The sequence below is a fragment of the Lepidochelys kempii genome, chromosome 7 (genome assembly GCF_965140265.1).
Source record: "Lepidochelys kempii isolate rLepKem1 chromosome 7, rLepKem1.hap2, whole genome shotgun sequence".
In the NCBI taxonomy this organism is placed as follows: Eukaryota; Metazoa; Chordata; order Testudines; family Cheloniidae; genus Lepidochelys; species Lepidochelys kempii.
Window position 1 is genome coordinate 64,968,461 of NC_133262.1, and position 14,510 is coordinate 64,982,970.

At 40.1% G+C, this 14,510-nt stretch overlaps 1 protein-coding gene across 26 annotated transcripts in view; it reads right to left on the bottom strand.

Annotated features, from left to right (window-relative positions):
* Positions 1-14,510, bottom strand: part of KCNMA1 (potassium calcium-activated channel subfamily M alpha 1) — an 855,266-nt gene that overhangs the window by 397,096 nt on the left and 443,660 nt on the right. For all 26 annotated transcript variants that reach the window (XM_073353218.1, XM_073353215.1, XM_073353216.1 and 23 more), the window contains exon 3: positions 11,960-12,021. In XM_073353218.1, the coding sequence (XP_073209319.1) occupies positions 11,960-12,021 (62 nt within the window). The remainder of the gene's footprint in view (positions 1-11,959; positions 12,022-14,510) is intronic.

The following is a 14,510-nucleotide window of genomic DNA, read 5'->3' on the forward strand; positions in this document are numbered from 1 at the left end:
CCCGGCCCTTTTATAAGCAATCAGCTTCTAATGGTTCCCTCCTCTTGTCAGGTGCCTCTGGTTGGCTCATTTAGCAGGCCTGCTCCAGGCTTCAAGTCTCTAGCATGGCAGCTCCCTTTCAGTCCTTCACTCTCACTTGCTCTTTCACAAAGTACATTCTAAAAAAGCTCTTAGTACCCATGGAAGCTTGGTTTCCAGTTCTTATTACTACTAAACAAGAAACAAAGGTTTGCTTTACTTTAAATAAACAAAAAGCCAAACAACTGTCATGAAGCCACCAGACTCAGGCTCTAATGGACCTCAAGACAGTGAATTCCAAAGATGAAGAACTAGTGTGTTCCTCAGACTGAACTTATCCCAGCAACAGCTAGATAGATGTGTACAGTTTTCACTTAAATGTGTTACAGAGAAGCCGGACAAGAGGTGGCTGGGGAAGTTTCTAGGCAGCTCTGCAGTGAAGCACAGGATAAGAAAGTAGCTTGAGGATTAATGCTGGTTTATTTTTTCTAATCAAATTCCTTGATCTGTGTAAGAAGAATGCAACTTTTGTGATTCTTTACCATTATCTGCAGTAACCATGTCCCAGAAAATACAGAACTCCAAGAATAATGAACCCAGCAAGTTACAAAAAGTGTTTTAAATTGAATTCTCATATGATTCAAAACGTGCATTCATAATTAATACAGCATCAAACCCTGACAGGTGCTGAGCACCAGCACCTCAACTCCCATTGACTTTAGTAGCAGTTGTAGGTGATCAGCACCAACAAAGGTGGTATTTACAATGGCTAAAACTTGTACTGCATGGGCCACAGTAAGTGAAAAACTTCATGTTTCCCAAAGACAATGAAAATAGAAGTTTCCATCCAACACATTACTCGCGTGAAATCCCCAATGGTGACAAAGTGGAGAGGCCCTGGCTTATGTACTCAAAAACCCAGAATGCTGCATACTGTTTTTGTTGGAAACTCTTCCAGTCTAATGTTTCAGCCACATTGGGTTCTACAGGAACAAAGGACTGGAAAAATCTGGCTAGAAATCTGGCATGCCATGAGAAGGCAGCAAATCACCAGACAGCATTCCATAGGTGAAAAGAGCTTGAGATGAGACTAGGGTTAAAGGCCACCATAGATGATCAGCATCAAGAGAAGATTGCACCAGAGTCTCTTTACTGGCAAAATGTTCTGAAAAGGCTCATGGCCATTGTGAGAATGCTTGCTACCCAAAACCTAGCACTGCATGGCACTTCAGATCAGCTGTACGTGCCGAACAATGGAAGCTACCTTAAAATTGTGGAGCTGATGGCTGAGTTTGATGCTATACTCCAGGAGCATCTAAGAAGAGTCACCACCCAAGAAATGTACACACACCACTACCTTGGAAAAACAATTCAAAATGAGATCATACAGTCACTGGCAACAAAAATCAAACAGAAGATTGTGGCAGATCTGAAGTCAGCAAGATATTACTCTGTTATTCTGGACTGCACACCTGACATCAGCCATACGGAACAAATGACTTTAATGATGCATTTTGTAACAACAGAACCCAGTGAAATATCACTGCAATGGTGACTGTCAGAACATTTTCTAGAATTTATTGACCTTGATGATACTACAGGAGCTGGTATGACAAATATGCTTCTTAAAAAGCTGGACAACACGGGAATTCGATAGCTGACATGAGAGGTCAGGGCTATGATCATGGTGCCAACATGAGAGGAAAGAACAGAGGAGTGCAGACAAGGATCTGAGAGTTAAACCCTCAAACTTCTTTTGTCCCATGCAGTTCTCATTCATTGAATTTGGTGGTCAGTGATGCAGCATCAGCTTCTAGTGAGGCTGCTGAATTTTTTAATAAAAAGAAAAGGAGTACTTGTGGCACCTTAGAGACTAACAAATTTATTTGAGCATAAGCTTTCGTGAGCTACAGCTCACTTCATCGAATGCATCCGATGAATGCACTCTTTTTTGCAAATACAGACTAACACGGCTGCTACTCTGAATTTTTTAATGTAATTCAAAGCATCTTTGTAATTTTCTCTGCATGAACTCATCGATGGCAAATTTTGAAGCAACATCTGGGAACATCCTCTCTGACACTGAAACCACTGAGTGCCACAACTGATGGGAAAGTCAAGTGGAGGCGATAAAGCCTATCAAACACCAAATTGAGAAGATAGAAGATGCCATAGTTGCCATTATGGAGGATAATGCTATGACAGGAGCTGTTCATGGGAGAAGAGTGGCAGGGGGAAATGGAATCACCAAAAACCTACATAACTTCAAATTTCTGTGTGGCTTTGTGTTGTGGCATGACATACTGTTTGAAATAAATGTTGTAAGCAAGAGACTCCAAGGTGTTGACCTGGATATATCTGGAGCAATGGAACAACTGGAGAAAGCAAAGTCATACCTACAGTCTTACCGGTCAGATGAGGGATTTCAAAAATGTTCTGAGGAATTCACAGAAGTTGGCAGAGGAACGTCACACTGAAGCTATTTTCCCACCCATTCAAGAATACAAGAGTCACCAAAGAACACGACATTTTGATTAAGAGGCATGGGATAATCCCATAAGAAACCCCAAACAACAATTCAAAGTTGAATTCTTTAACCAGGTGCTAGACTGTGCAAAACAGTCAGTTGAAGAACGCTTCATGCAGCTCAAGGAACACAGCAGTATATTTGGAATGTTGTATGATATTCCTAAACTCATCACTATTCCTGAAGAAGACCTACACCAGCAATGCAAGGCACTACAGACAGTGTTGACACATGATGACATGTGCGATATTGATGCGAGTGATTTAGGTGATGACCTGAAAGCCCTTTCAAGATACATTTCAGCAGGATCAACTCCAAAGGCTGTTCTGGAATATATATGTACACATAAGATGACCACTTTCTTTCCAAATGCTTTTGTTGCTCTGCGCATACTTCTAACACTTCCTGTAACAGTTGCCAGTGGAGAACGCAGCTTCTCCAAGCTGAAGTTAATAAAAACACATCTACGCTCCACAATGACACAGGAGAGGCTGCTCGGCCTTGCAACCATCTCAGTAGAGCATAAGCTGGCCCAGACTGTGGACTTTCAGCAGGAAGCAGTTCAAATCTTTGCAACCAAGGCAGCACGAAAAGCACCACTTTGATTATTCAAACAGATAAAATGCCATTGTTTACTATGCAGACAAGAAAAGCTACATTTGCTTCTTCAGGCATTTGAAAGTTAAGTGTTACTTAAAATTTTTGAACAAGGCATTTTAAGTTGTTAGATCTCCTTTTTTGGGGTAGGTAGCAGAGCAGTACCATGAGAGGAGTAGAACAGGAAGAAGGCAGAATTGAGACCTTTCAAAGTTTTGGCCCAAGCGAGGGGGTATGGGGGCGTCATTTGAGCTACACTTTTCAGATGCCAAAGTGTTGTGGGCCGGCCCTCCTTATATGTACATGTATATAAATTTCACCATTCATGATGTCACTGCTATTCTTAGATCCAGCTGTTTTGCCCTCATTGCCAAATGACACTTTTATATATGATTCTAATTAAGGAAGTGCATGATAATGTGAAAATATAGCCATTTAGCAAGACTTGCAATATTGTCTTTCAATTTAAAAAACAGCATCAAAATAAACCACCGCAATGTGTGGCAGAACATACAAAGCGAATTAAATGATTCGTCTGTCACATCCTCTCTCCTATTTCTGTCCTGTCATTGATCATACTTTGAAAGTCTAACTGGGGACTTGATCTTGTAGCAAAGGGACTCCATTAAAGAGGTTGCTCTCATGAGAAAATGGCTGCAGGAACAGGCCTTTAGAATGTAAGCTCCTTGGGACAAGGGTTGATCTAGGTCAGTAAGACACTCTGCATACCTTTATCTATTGGTCTCCAAGGAAAAGTGGAACAGAAGGCAGCAGAAATGCTGTGTAAAGCTTAAGCCAGGTATGATCACATATCATCAGATCTTGCCTAGAACTACTTATCTGAACTTCAAATGTGTAAGTAGATCAGAATGTTTAGCTAGACATGATCAGGTTTATTTCTTATTTTGGCTTGTGGATCACCTCTGTGCTAACCCCAGATGCTTTTGTTGCTTGTAACCTTTAAGCCCCAAGAAAGCTGTTTTGGGGGCTTAATTTTTGTAATGGTTCCTTTTAAGATCTAGCAAAAAGCCTACGTTCCAGATGTATTTTTTCCTTTTTGTTTTTAATAAAATTTACCTGTTTTAAGAACAGGTCTGGATTTTTGGTGTCCTAAAAGGTTTGTGCATGTAGGTTGATTAGCTGATAGCCACAGCTAATTTCCTTTGTTTTCTTTCTCAGCTCTTCCCTGGAGGGGACGTGAAAGGGCTTGAGGGTACCCCACAGTGAGGAATTCCCACTTAACTTTCAGGAATTCCTTCTGGGTTTAAAGGGTGTGGGTTTTTGCTTTTTGTTTTTGCATTTGGGTGGTGGCAGAGTTTACCAAGCCAAGGTCAGAGAGAAGCGGTAACCTTGAGAGTTTAATACAAGCCTGGAGTGGCAAGTATTAATTTGCAGGCCCCTACTTCCTGCACTCAGAGTGACAGAGTGCGGATTCAGACTTGACAGGAGCCCACAAGTTACAAAATCCATGGAGGACTGCGCAGTCTTCAGCAAGTACTTTTCTTGTTTGCAACTCTGGCTGACTCTGGCTCTAAGATGCTATTTCCACCTTTGTGGAAGCTTGTTTGTTATACTGGGTAGTGTTTCATACATCTACTGTAACATCTACTGTACACTGTTGGTAGTGCACTCACTGTAAATAGTAAGGGTTGGGTAGGTGAAGGTGGAAAGGGAAAATAAGAAATTAAATAAGAAACTCACCATTAATTTTGGGACCAACAAAACACAGAATATGCTATGTTGCATGCAAAAATGTTGAGAAGACGGCTTAACTAACAACATACTAGTACTATTTGAAAGACAAATACAGGCTAGCAGGGAGAGGGAACTACATACAAAAAGCATGGACTAAACACAAAAACTGCCAAATGTTTGGCATGAGTGCTCTCTATTCTATTAGAGTCTGTTCAGCAGACTCTACAGAACCAGCTAAGGGACATAGGAAGAGAACCTACGTTCACCTAACAGTAAACAATTATTTCATTAAATATCTTACCTTGAAGAACTAAGCATAAACAATTTTAAAGGGAAATGAATGGGAAAAGAACCAGCATTAGAACACATTAAGTTATTTTATACTAAAGCAGATTGTATTTGACCCCTTTTCCTTTGTAATTTAAAGCTCTGGTTTTACACAATTTAAAAATACAACGTCAAAAGGACGTGAAACTCAGCTAATTTTTCTAAGTAAAAATTTTGCATTTTTAGGATTATACCAGAAGATTAAAATAACTGTGCTGGTTACATTTTTAGCACGTCCTTTAGGAACACGTTACTTCAAAGATAAAGGATTTACACATTTAAATTGAGTTTAGAGTGTTTAAAAGTTCTGATGTCCAGATTAACAGAGTCTTACCTATGCAATTCAGCAAACTGGGGGAGAGGGGTGTGTGGAACCATGATCATCTGACATGAGAGCTTTTGGATGAGACTAAATTTGATTAGTAAGGATCCCAGTCAAGCCATTTTCCTATTTACTGTTTTCTCAGTGTATGGACCAAATTCTGCCCTTAGTTAAAAGTATGCATCACTGGCATCAATAGGAGTTACACACATTTATTGCAAAGAAGAATATGGTCCTACACACACTCTGGTTTTGTGGGACAATAAGCAGGTGGGAAGAGGAAGCACTGAGTAGAGTACAGAATAATGTTCCAGCCACTTCAAGCAAGAATGAAGTGTCTTGTGATTCTTTTTGTACAGAGCCTTTTTTATATAGAGTGAATGGAGCAGCTGCTATCCGCTCAGGAAAGGGAATCAATGACTCAGCTCTGGGCACAAACACCTGACTGATCACAATTGCATGGTGCAGTTACAGTTGCCTCCCTTCTAGACAGTAGCATCACTCATTCTGCAGAAAATCTCCTTTCCCAATCGCACGTTTTCCAAAAAGCATGATTGTGACAGAGTGGGCAATGGCTAAAGTGTTCATGCCAGTTTTCTTAGAGCTATGAGTACTCTTAACTGACCAGGACAAAAAATCTGGCAAGACTGATTGGACTGGCCCTCCCTTCTTCCCCTCAAAAAGGTCCAAGAGGGTCATACTGGGCAACTGCTCTTGGTTCTTAAGACCTCACCTCACATGTAGTGTGTGACAAGATGACTGATGCTAGTATGGTGGGTCCTGTGCTTTTCTTGGCAGGGGGCCTAAGATGGCACCCTTTGCCCCTGCTCTTGGGCCGCCAAGGTCACTACTAGTGGCCCAGAAAGGTGATAGAGGAGGGAAGCGGGGGAGGGGTCTGGGTTTGCTCCTCACTCTGAACCCCAGCCCCTCTCAACCCCTGCAGGTTCTTACCCTCTTCCCCCTTGGGTGGGGTATCTTCAGTCCTTAGACGCTGAGGGAGGGCATCTCCCTCCCCTGCTGGGGCAGGGTCTCCCTTACTTCAGTTCTCTGATCTTTCAACTCTCATAGCACACCTCCAAGCTCCAATCCTCTCTCCTTCCTCCTTTCCCCTGACTGCCTGAAGCATAGGGTTTTATTAGTTTCCTGACAGGGCCTTAATTGACTGTAGGTGCCCCAATTAATCTGTAGCCACCCTCCCTAGTCTACAGGGAACCACGCCTTAATTAGCCTTGGCCTTATATATTTCCCCTCTTGCACTCTACCACTGCTTCCTGGCCCTCCTGTATCACAACATTCTGTCATTAACACATCAGTTCACAGTGTTTGTGAAACCACTAACTAATAGAGACAAAGAAACTTTTCTAGGCCACCATGTCATTGACATACTGATAATAGTTAGTTCTTCACCTCCAGCTCAGAGAAGCCAGATTCCATAGTCTTGTTTCTCATCCTGTGTCTGACAGAAACAGTGGTCTGGATGAAAGCTCACTGACCCTTGACTCAACCTGTAGAACTTGTGGTATTTGTTAGCAAAGGAAAGCACAGGGATTGCGCATCTAAGGTGTGACTGCTTTTCACCAAAATGACTTGCAGCCTGTTGGATCCAGTACTTCTCCTGACCAAAGAGCAGAAGCAAGTCATAGTCCTAGTAGGCTGGACAGGAGATCTCAAGAACTCCTTGAGGCTCTTACAATATTACTCCATCCCTTTGTCTCCCCCTGACTGAAGTTTAAGGGTCTATAACTGATCGGTAATGCTGGAGTCAGAATATAATCAAGCTCACTCTCCCAGTGCAATGTGGGATATGAAGTTCTAACAAATATAAAAAATATAGAAAAAAAAGCTTATATTTTGTCAGAACAGAATCATATTTGCTTTCTTAATATGCCCAGAAGCAGGTCAGCTGAGTGAGAAGGTGTCATTTTGAAAGTCCCTTTTCTGACCATCCATCACTTCAAGGTGAGTTAGGAGACACTTGCTGACAAAATCCAGAAATTACTTCCTGAGCTGAAGGTTCTTTCCTCTAGAATTTCCTGCTCCTCAAAATTTACCAGAACCTGCGTCAATCACAGCTCCAGGACATGATGCAGGAAAGATATGCTTGGTTTACTATTCTTTTAGTTGATTTGTGTTTTTATTGGTTTTATAACAAATATTTTTGTAGCAATGGTTCTTTAATGGTGCTTACTGTCTGGAGTCTTATGAGAGATGTATTTAAATCTTTTAAAAAGCACTTTGCTGCTAGGGCAACAGGTGCTCTTAAAATTAAATAAATCAAAATGAGTCTGACAGTGGACATTTCCACCATCCTATAAAACACCCAGCCAATGTGTATTGTTTTAAACCATTCAGTATCACCTGGTGTAGGCCAGGACCCCTTGGTGCCAACTGGAAGAGGGAACAGGGATACATAGGGATTTACAGGGATCCCCTGGGTTGGATATCTGCATAACGGTTCACAGAAGGGTGACATATGAAGTCTCTTCCGAGAGCCAGTAGTCCACTGGTTGTCATACCCATTGCAAAATATATGGATAATATTTAAGGAATTATATATCTATATTGAAAATTACATTCTTAAGGTCTTGGAGTTAAGGAAGGCCACCAGGAGGTGACATACCTAAGAAACGTTCCTTTCAGGGAGTAGGTAAACAGGCATGCATAGCGAAGCATACAATTCAAAAGTGGCCAGACAGAGAGCTAGGTGTGTCTGTTCACATACTGAGAAATTGCAAAATCTATAAGAGAAGAAATTCACAGTAATAAACAAACAGCAAGGGATGTCTTGTTTACTAATGAAGACAAAGGATAGTGCTGGGATATCTTGGAGTGCAAAGCAACATACTGGATGTTTCACCTATGACAGCATGCATGTCTCATGAAAAGAGGGTTACAGCCAGCCTGGCTGTAAACAGAGTCCTGCAAATCTATGGATAGCCACTTTATATCCATGGAGCATGTTTGCAGATCATGGATGGATGTGGATCCAAATGTTGTGTCCACACAGGACTCTAGCTGTAAAGCGCTGCAAGAATGTGGATGAGCAATACTCGACAAAACATGAGAGTATCTTGTTAATTAAGCCTAGGGTCTAGAATGCATGTGATGATTTAATTTTGTACATAACCATTGTTTTCAATGCATTTACTTGCTATGATTTAAATATTTGTGCTATGTTCAATAAAAATGCTCAATTTCACCATAAACTTATGTAAGTGCTGTGTGGAGCAGTGATCGGAGGAGGAACTGGTAAGCTGGGGTGTAGTGTTTTTTCAGATGCAGAAAATCTGAGAGTACTGTGCTAGTCAGCAGACTAGGGGCTGGACACTCTTTGGAGACAGTCATGCCTGTACTGCAGATGGGAAAAAATGCAACACAAACAGGTGAAGTGACTCACACAAGGCATGACAGTCCACGTACTTATACATTGCTGATTGTAGAAAAAGTGAGGATCCAGGGTTGGAGCATGCCAATTGCTAATCTTCAGAGTGACAGCAGGGCCTACGTGGCCTCGAAGGGGAGTGCTTGTGTTGCCAGGGGTGGTGGAGGTGGGCAGCTCACCCATGGCAGACACAGACAAGGCTTTCTCACACTAAGGACAAGTGATAGTGAGATGCCTCACAGCCTGGGGTATCCTTGGGAAGCATCATACCCTCCCACAGTTGACACCCTGAAGCATGAGGTTTACTTTCCCTCATGTTACGATATCAATGGTCAAATTTAGCCAGCCTTTTGTAACATTTGGTTATAGCATTTACTCCAATATGACCTTGAGTTTCTGTAACAGGCCTACAGATGTTTAGAGTTAGTTAAAAAAAAAAAAAGTGCAGTAGTTTCTGAGTCATTTGGAAACCAGGAGATGTATCTGATTTTCTGCTGCCCTGTACCATTTCTACCAGTGCAAAGTCAGTGTGAAGCAGATGAAATGTGCTAACAAATCTGAATAAGTTTTTGGCTGGGGCAAATGGTTCAAGGCAATGGAAAGGCACAATGAGTTTAACACCATATTTTATTAAAAGTTTGCAACCTCATTTAGCTGCTGATTGACTCGTCTGATCATTATTCACAGGAGCAGAAGTGTAACAAACACAAAATGAAGATTAGCCTTGTGCAAGTTAACAGAGTATCCCCATTTGGGTTGCCTTTTTTACAGTCCCCCTAGAGTTTTTATATCAACCATTGATTCAAATGCACATTTCTAGTGTGTTACTGGTGCTTTTCACTATTTGAACAGAAGTAGAGTTTTCACAATGTAAACTCTGAATTACTTTCACTACACACAGTACTGGAGATCTGCATTTAGGTGTCTTAATAGACTGATATTTCACGCCCTGTGGTGCCACATTGCTGTAATGGACACCATATCAACTTCTTAATGCAACAAGTTAATTCAGACCTTTTCACTGCAGGATGCTGACTGTGGAGTTCCTAGATCTGAATTCAGCTAGTAGGGGTTACTTTCCTCAGGAAGAGAAAGAAGAAACCCCCTTTAAATAATGCAGTAATAGAAAGCCTGTTGGTTTGAGTTAGCTGAAAACTGCAATTCTGAGTTTAATATTAGCTGAGTTAATTGATGAGACAACCTGCAGCTCAACTGCTCTGCTATCCTCAGTAGGTGAGAAATGGCAATAAAACTAATACTACACAGATTAGGTAGCCTAAATAAACACGCCTACAAATCTCCCCATTAAGTCAGAGTTTCTCTCTGCTGGAGGGAAAAAAAAACCAAACAGACAGACTTATAGAGGCCCATTGCCTAGAATTAACTCAGCAGACAAGACTCAAGAAATACTATAGTATTGTACTTCTTCACAACAGACGAGGGGCTCCAGGAGGGGCACAGCCATTGCAGTCAGAATTTAATTGGGCTGAAATTAAAAAACAGGAGTAACAGTTTCATCTACCCATGTCATTCTTGTTTAATTTGACCATTTCAATGAAGCATTATATGGTGCATATAAGTATTGCCAGGGCTTTTCAGTAAAGTTTGTATATACAAGGATACTTCACTTTTACTTTCAGACGAGCCACAGCTTACAGGGTGACACAATAAGGAGAATTTAGCGAGGTTGAGAAGCTCATAAAAACTCTAGTTGAATTGTCAAACATTCAAGGGCTTGCCTTCACCACACTGTTAGCTCCAGGTATAACTTGAGTGTTATCCTTCACCCAACTCCTGTCTACACACAAAAATCCCTCATTCAAGTCAAGTGGTACTTTAAACATGAGTTAGCTGGCCTGTGAGGAACGGGGATGTGGAGGGCGAATGATGTCTCAAGCTCAAGGGTTGCTGATGTTCCAGTTAATAATGCACTAAGGATGCTGCATCTTGAATTACAACAACTAATAATCCAACAAACAACAACAACAACAACTAATAATCCAATCACGCTGTGCTGCTCATCAAATCACTCTGTGTAGCTGAAGCGTTATTCTGCAGTGTGGTTGCTCTCACTTTTGCTAAGCTAATTCAAGTGGAGTAACTCAAGTGTGCTAACTGTTGCAGGAAAAACAAGCCCAAAGATAGGTGGTAAACTGTTGACATAGTTTTAGTGCCTTAAAATACCACTGATGCCCTAGTGGAATACGCTCCCTAATGGATGTTCCACTGAATAACATTCTATTAACTCCCTTGCAATTGCCTTCTTACCAGGGTTGTGGCTCATGCAAGGCCATTGATCTAGGTAATCTTGCACCAGCCCCACACGTATGTTGTCCTTGCTACACAAAGAACTGCTGACATGTATCAAAGGGAAGGATATAAAGTTAGGTTACGTTAACCTGTGTCAAGACATCATGACTGTTAAGTTTACATTGATATGTCATGATGATGCAGGGTCATGATGAAACCTTGACCTCTCCCAGTTGAAACATCACTACTTGACCACATTTTGTTCATCCCCCAAAAAATTTTGAAATGTTACTCATATCCTACAAATTCAGTTTGCATGGCCTGGGACAAATCCATCAGACTCAGAATTTGGTAATCTGAATCGGTAACAATGCTAGATATAATTATGGTATGTACTACATAGAGTCTTTTGATGAGTTTTCAAAGGAATTCCTGGAATTCTCATTAAATACACACATTATTTGTCCTGTAAGCCTATGACTTCTCAAGTCCAACTCCCTTCCCTACATCCTCTATTCTACTTTTGTCCTTGAAGGATAATTAAAGTCTCAATTAACTGGAAGAATTTTTTTTCCCTGAAGTATGCATACTCTAAACTAAGAGAAATGTTATTTTCTATCCTTTCCTTCTCTAGCACCAAATGTAACCAAGACCAGTATAGTTTACAAAAGATCTTTCCCTCATCCCTAAAACTAGCCTGGAAGACTATGCACTATTATAAAGTTCTTTGCATTCAGGAGATGAGTATAAAAATGTTGAATTTAAGTAGATGAATGAAGCAATTTAAAGCACATACTTGCTTTTGCAAAAGAGGGGAATGGAAATGTATTAGAATACTCACTTTGACGAATCTATGAAGTATATTACAAGAGCACCAATACTAAGAGCAAAGACTAAGACAACCTGCAAAAAACAAAAAGAAAAATACAATCACTCAACAGTGTATGACCGAAACATTGATTGTTTCACACTTGAGAAAGAAAATAATATGTAAAACATCATTCAGTTTATCTTTGGCTGTCATTTGTTTTAAAAATTAACCCCTGCTCACATTTTCAAACAATATATTTCACTGGGGGGCAGAGGGAGAGAAAGGCTGACTTCCATCCCAGGGAAATGGCTCCTGTATCCTAACTTTTGCCAAAGTGGATTGATTAATTTTAAATGACAGGCTTCCCCCACTTGAACGGTATTCAAGTCATATTGTAGCTTTATCAGAGCTATCCTTCAGCTTTCCAGCAAAAATGTCTCATACCTTGTAGGTAACCAATAGAGAAGACAGATTAGATTGCATATACATTAATATTACATGTGTGATAGTGAAATCCATGTGATAAATTGTAGAGCTATGTGATCATTTGATTTTACCATGCACCTTTGATCATCTTACCAGTCCACTACTCACTAATACTCTCATCTCTACCAGAATTGTTTCTTACATGCCAAACCTTCAGGCAGCTTCAAATAATTGATTTCTCTTTTCAACATTCCAGCAGATAAGTTCCTTCTTTTCACATAGCTATGCCATTTCATCTAATATTATAGGAAACGGGCAGGCAACACTCAAACCTCTCACTAGCCCAATGTTAAAATCCAATACCTTGCAAACTATGAAGGCTAGAAATGGGTACATTTGACCATTGAAAAGAATCTCGGAACCCACTTTTTAAAACTTTAAAGGTCTTTAATTTCAGCTTAGTAGGTTGTGAAATATCAGATCTTTTGTATTTATTTCAGATTTTTCAAAAGATAATTTTTCAAAAGATAAATCATTCTCTCCTTGAGCCCGACACCTTTGAACTGATTGTACCAAGGACCCTAGCTTTATAGGCAAAGGGATACAAACAAGATAAATAAAAACAGGTTTCTGAAAGATTTTTAAAACTTTTTTCCTGTAAATTATATGGTATAATGAATACAGAATATGGGTGATGTGATATAAAATGTTTTATTAGGGTGATTTGGGTAATCATTCATGGCTTTGCTACTAATGCAACTATCTCTAATATACACCAATAAAACCTTTATTCTACCCGTCACTTTGTGCTGTCATGTATTCTCCATAGTTAAACACACACAATATATATTTTTAAAAATTAGGATAGTTTAAATATTAATTCCTCTACCGTGCCTGGAAGCTTGCCAAACTTAGAAAGTTCACATGCTACATTGACAAAAATCCAATAATGTTTGAGCAGGTAGATGTACAGGGGATAAATTTTAAGGAAAGCACCAGGCCACAGAAATGCATACTGAAAAGGATACGTGAATTTTCATGCTATTTTGACAAATCCTTTTTAACAAGACATGATAAACCAATGCAAAAAGTATTTTGTTTTTAAAGAATTAACAATACACTCAGTAAATTTGAAATGAAACCTTCCACTTTACTTGGCAAATTATTTTGATTTAGATAATTACTAATCCAAATCATAGCTACTGACTCAAACATTTTCTATTTTCTTTATTGACTGAGCAAAGAAAATATTATTTGTAGCTTGCCTTGCCCTGTGGGGAATAAAATAGTGATTCCTTGCTCCAATTTCTTGCACCCTTAAGATCTACTGAAGCGATTAACTTCAGCGGGTGCAGGATCAAGTCCTTAGTGACACGGTAGGATATGTTATTCAGGCTAACACAGAAGTTTGAGTCCCTCTGTGAAAATGAAGTGGGGGGGGGAGGGGGAGGAATAGCTCCCTTTTATGGACACCCAGACAGTCAGTTAAGTATAAAATTCCTCTTAGTAGCAGTTCTCTACTTGCTTTACCTGTAAAGGGTTAACAAGCCCACAGGTAAAAGGAAAGGAGTGGACATCTGACCAAAAGAGCCAATGAGAGGGCTAGAATTTTTAAAAGATTTCCTTTGTCTGTGTGGTGTTGTTCTCCGGAAAGAGGAGACACAGAGCAGCAATGCTGTAAGCAGCTTTAAAACCAGACATGAAAAAGCATCAATTCATACCTCAAACCTACTTATCTGAAACCAAGATATGTAAATAGATCAGAAATGTCTAGAAAGATGCGATTAGGTTTATTTCTTTTATTTTGTAAAGCTTGTGGACTCCTCGATGCTAACCCCAAATGCTTTTGTTTTGCTTGTAACCTTTAAGCTGGACCTCAAGAAGGTTATTCTTGACGTTTAAATTTTGTAAGTGGGTGTTTTAAATCTAGCAAAAGCCTAAGTTCCAGATGTATTTTCTATCTTTTTTAAGAACAGGATTGGATTTTTGGGGTCTTAAGGGGTTTGTGCATATGTTATTTAGGTGGTAACTGGAGTTGCAGCTAGCAAGGGAGGTGAACGGTAACAGGAAGGGTTTCTACAGGTATGTTAGCAACAAGAAAATGTCATGGAAAGTGTGGGATCCTTAATGAATGGGGGAAGCAACCTAGACACAG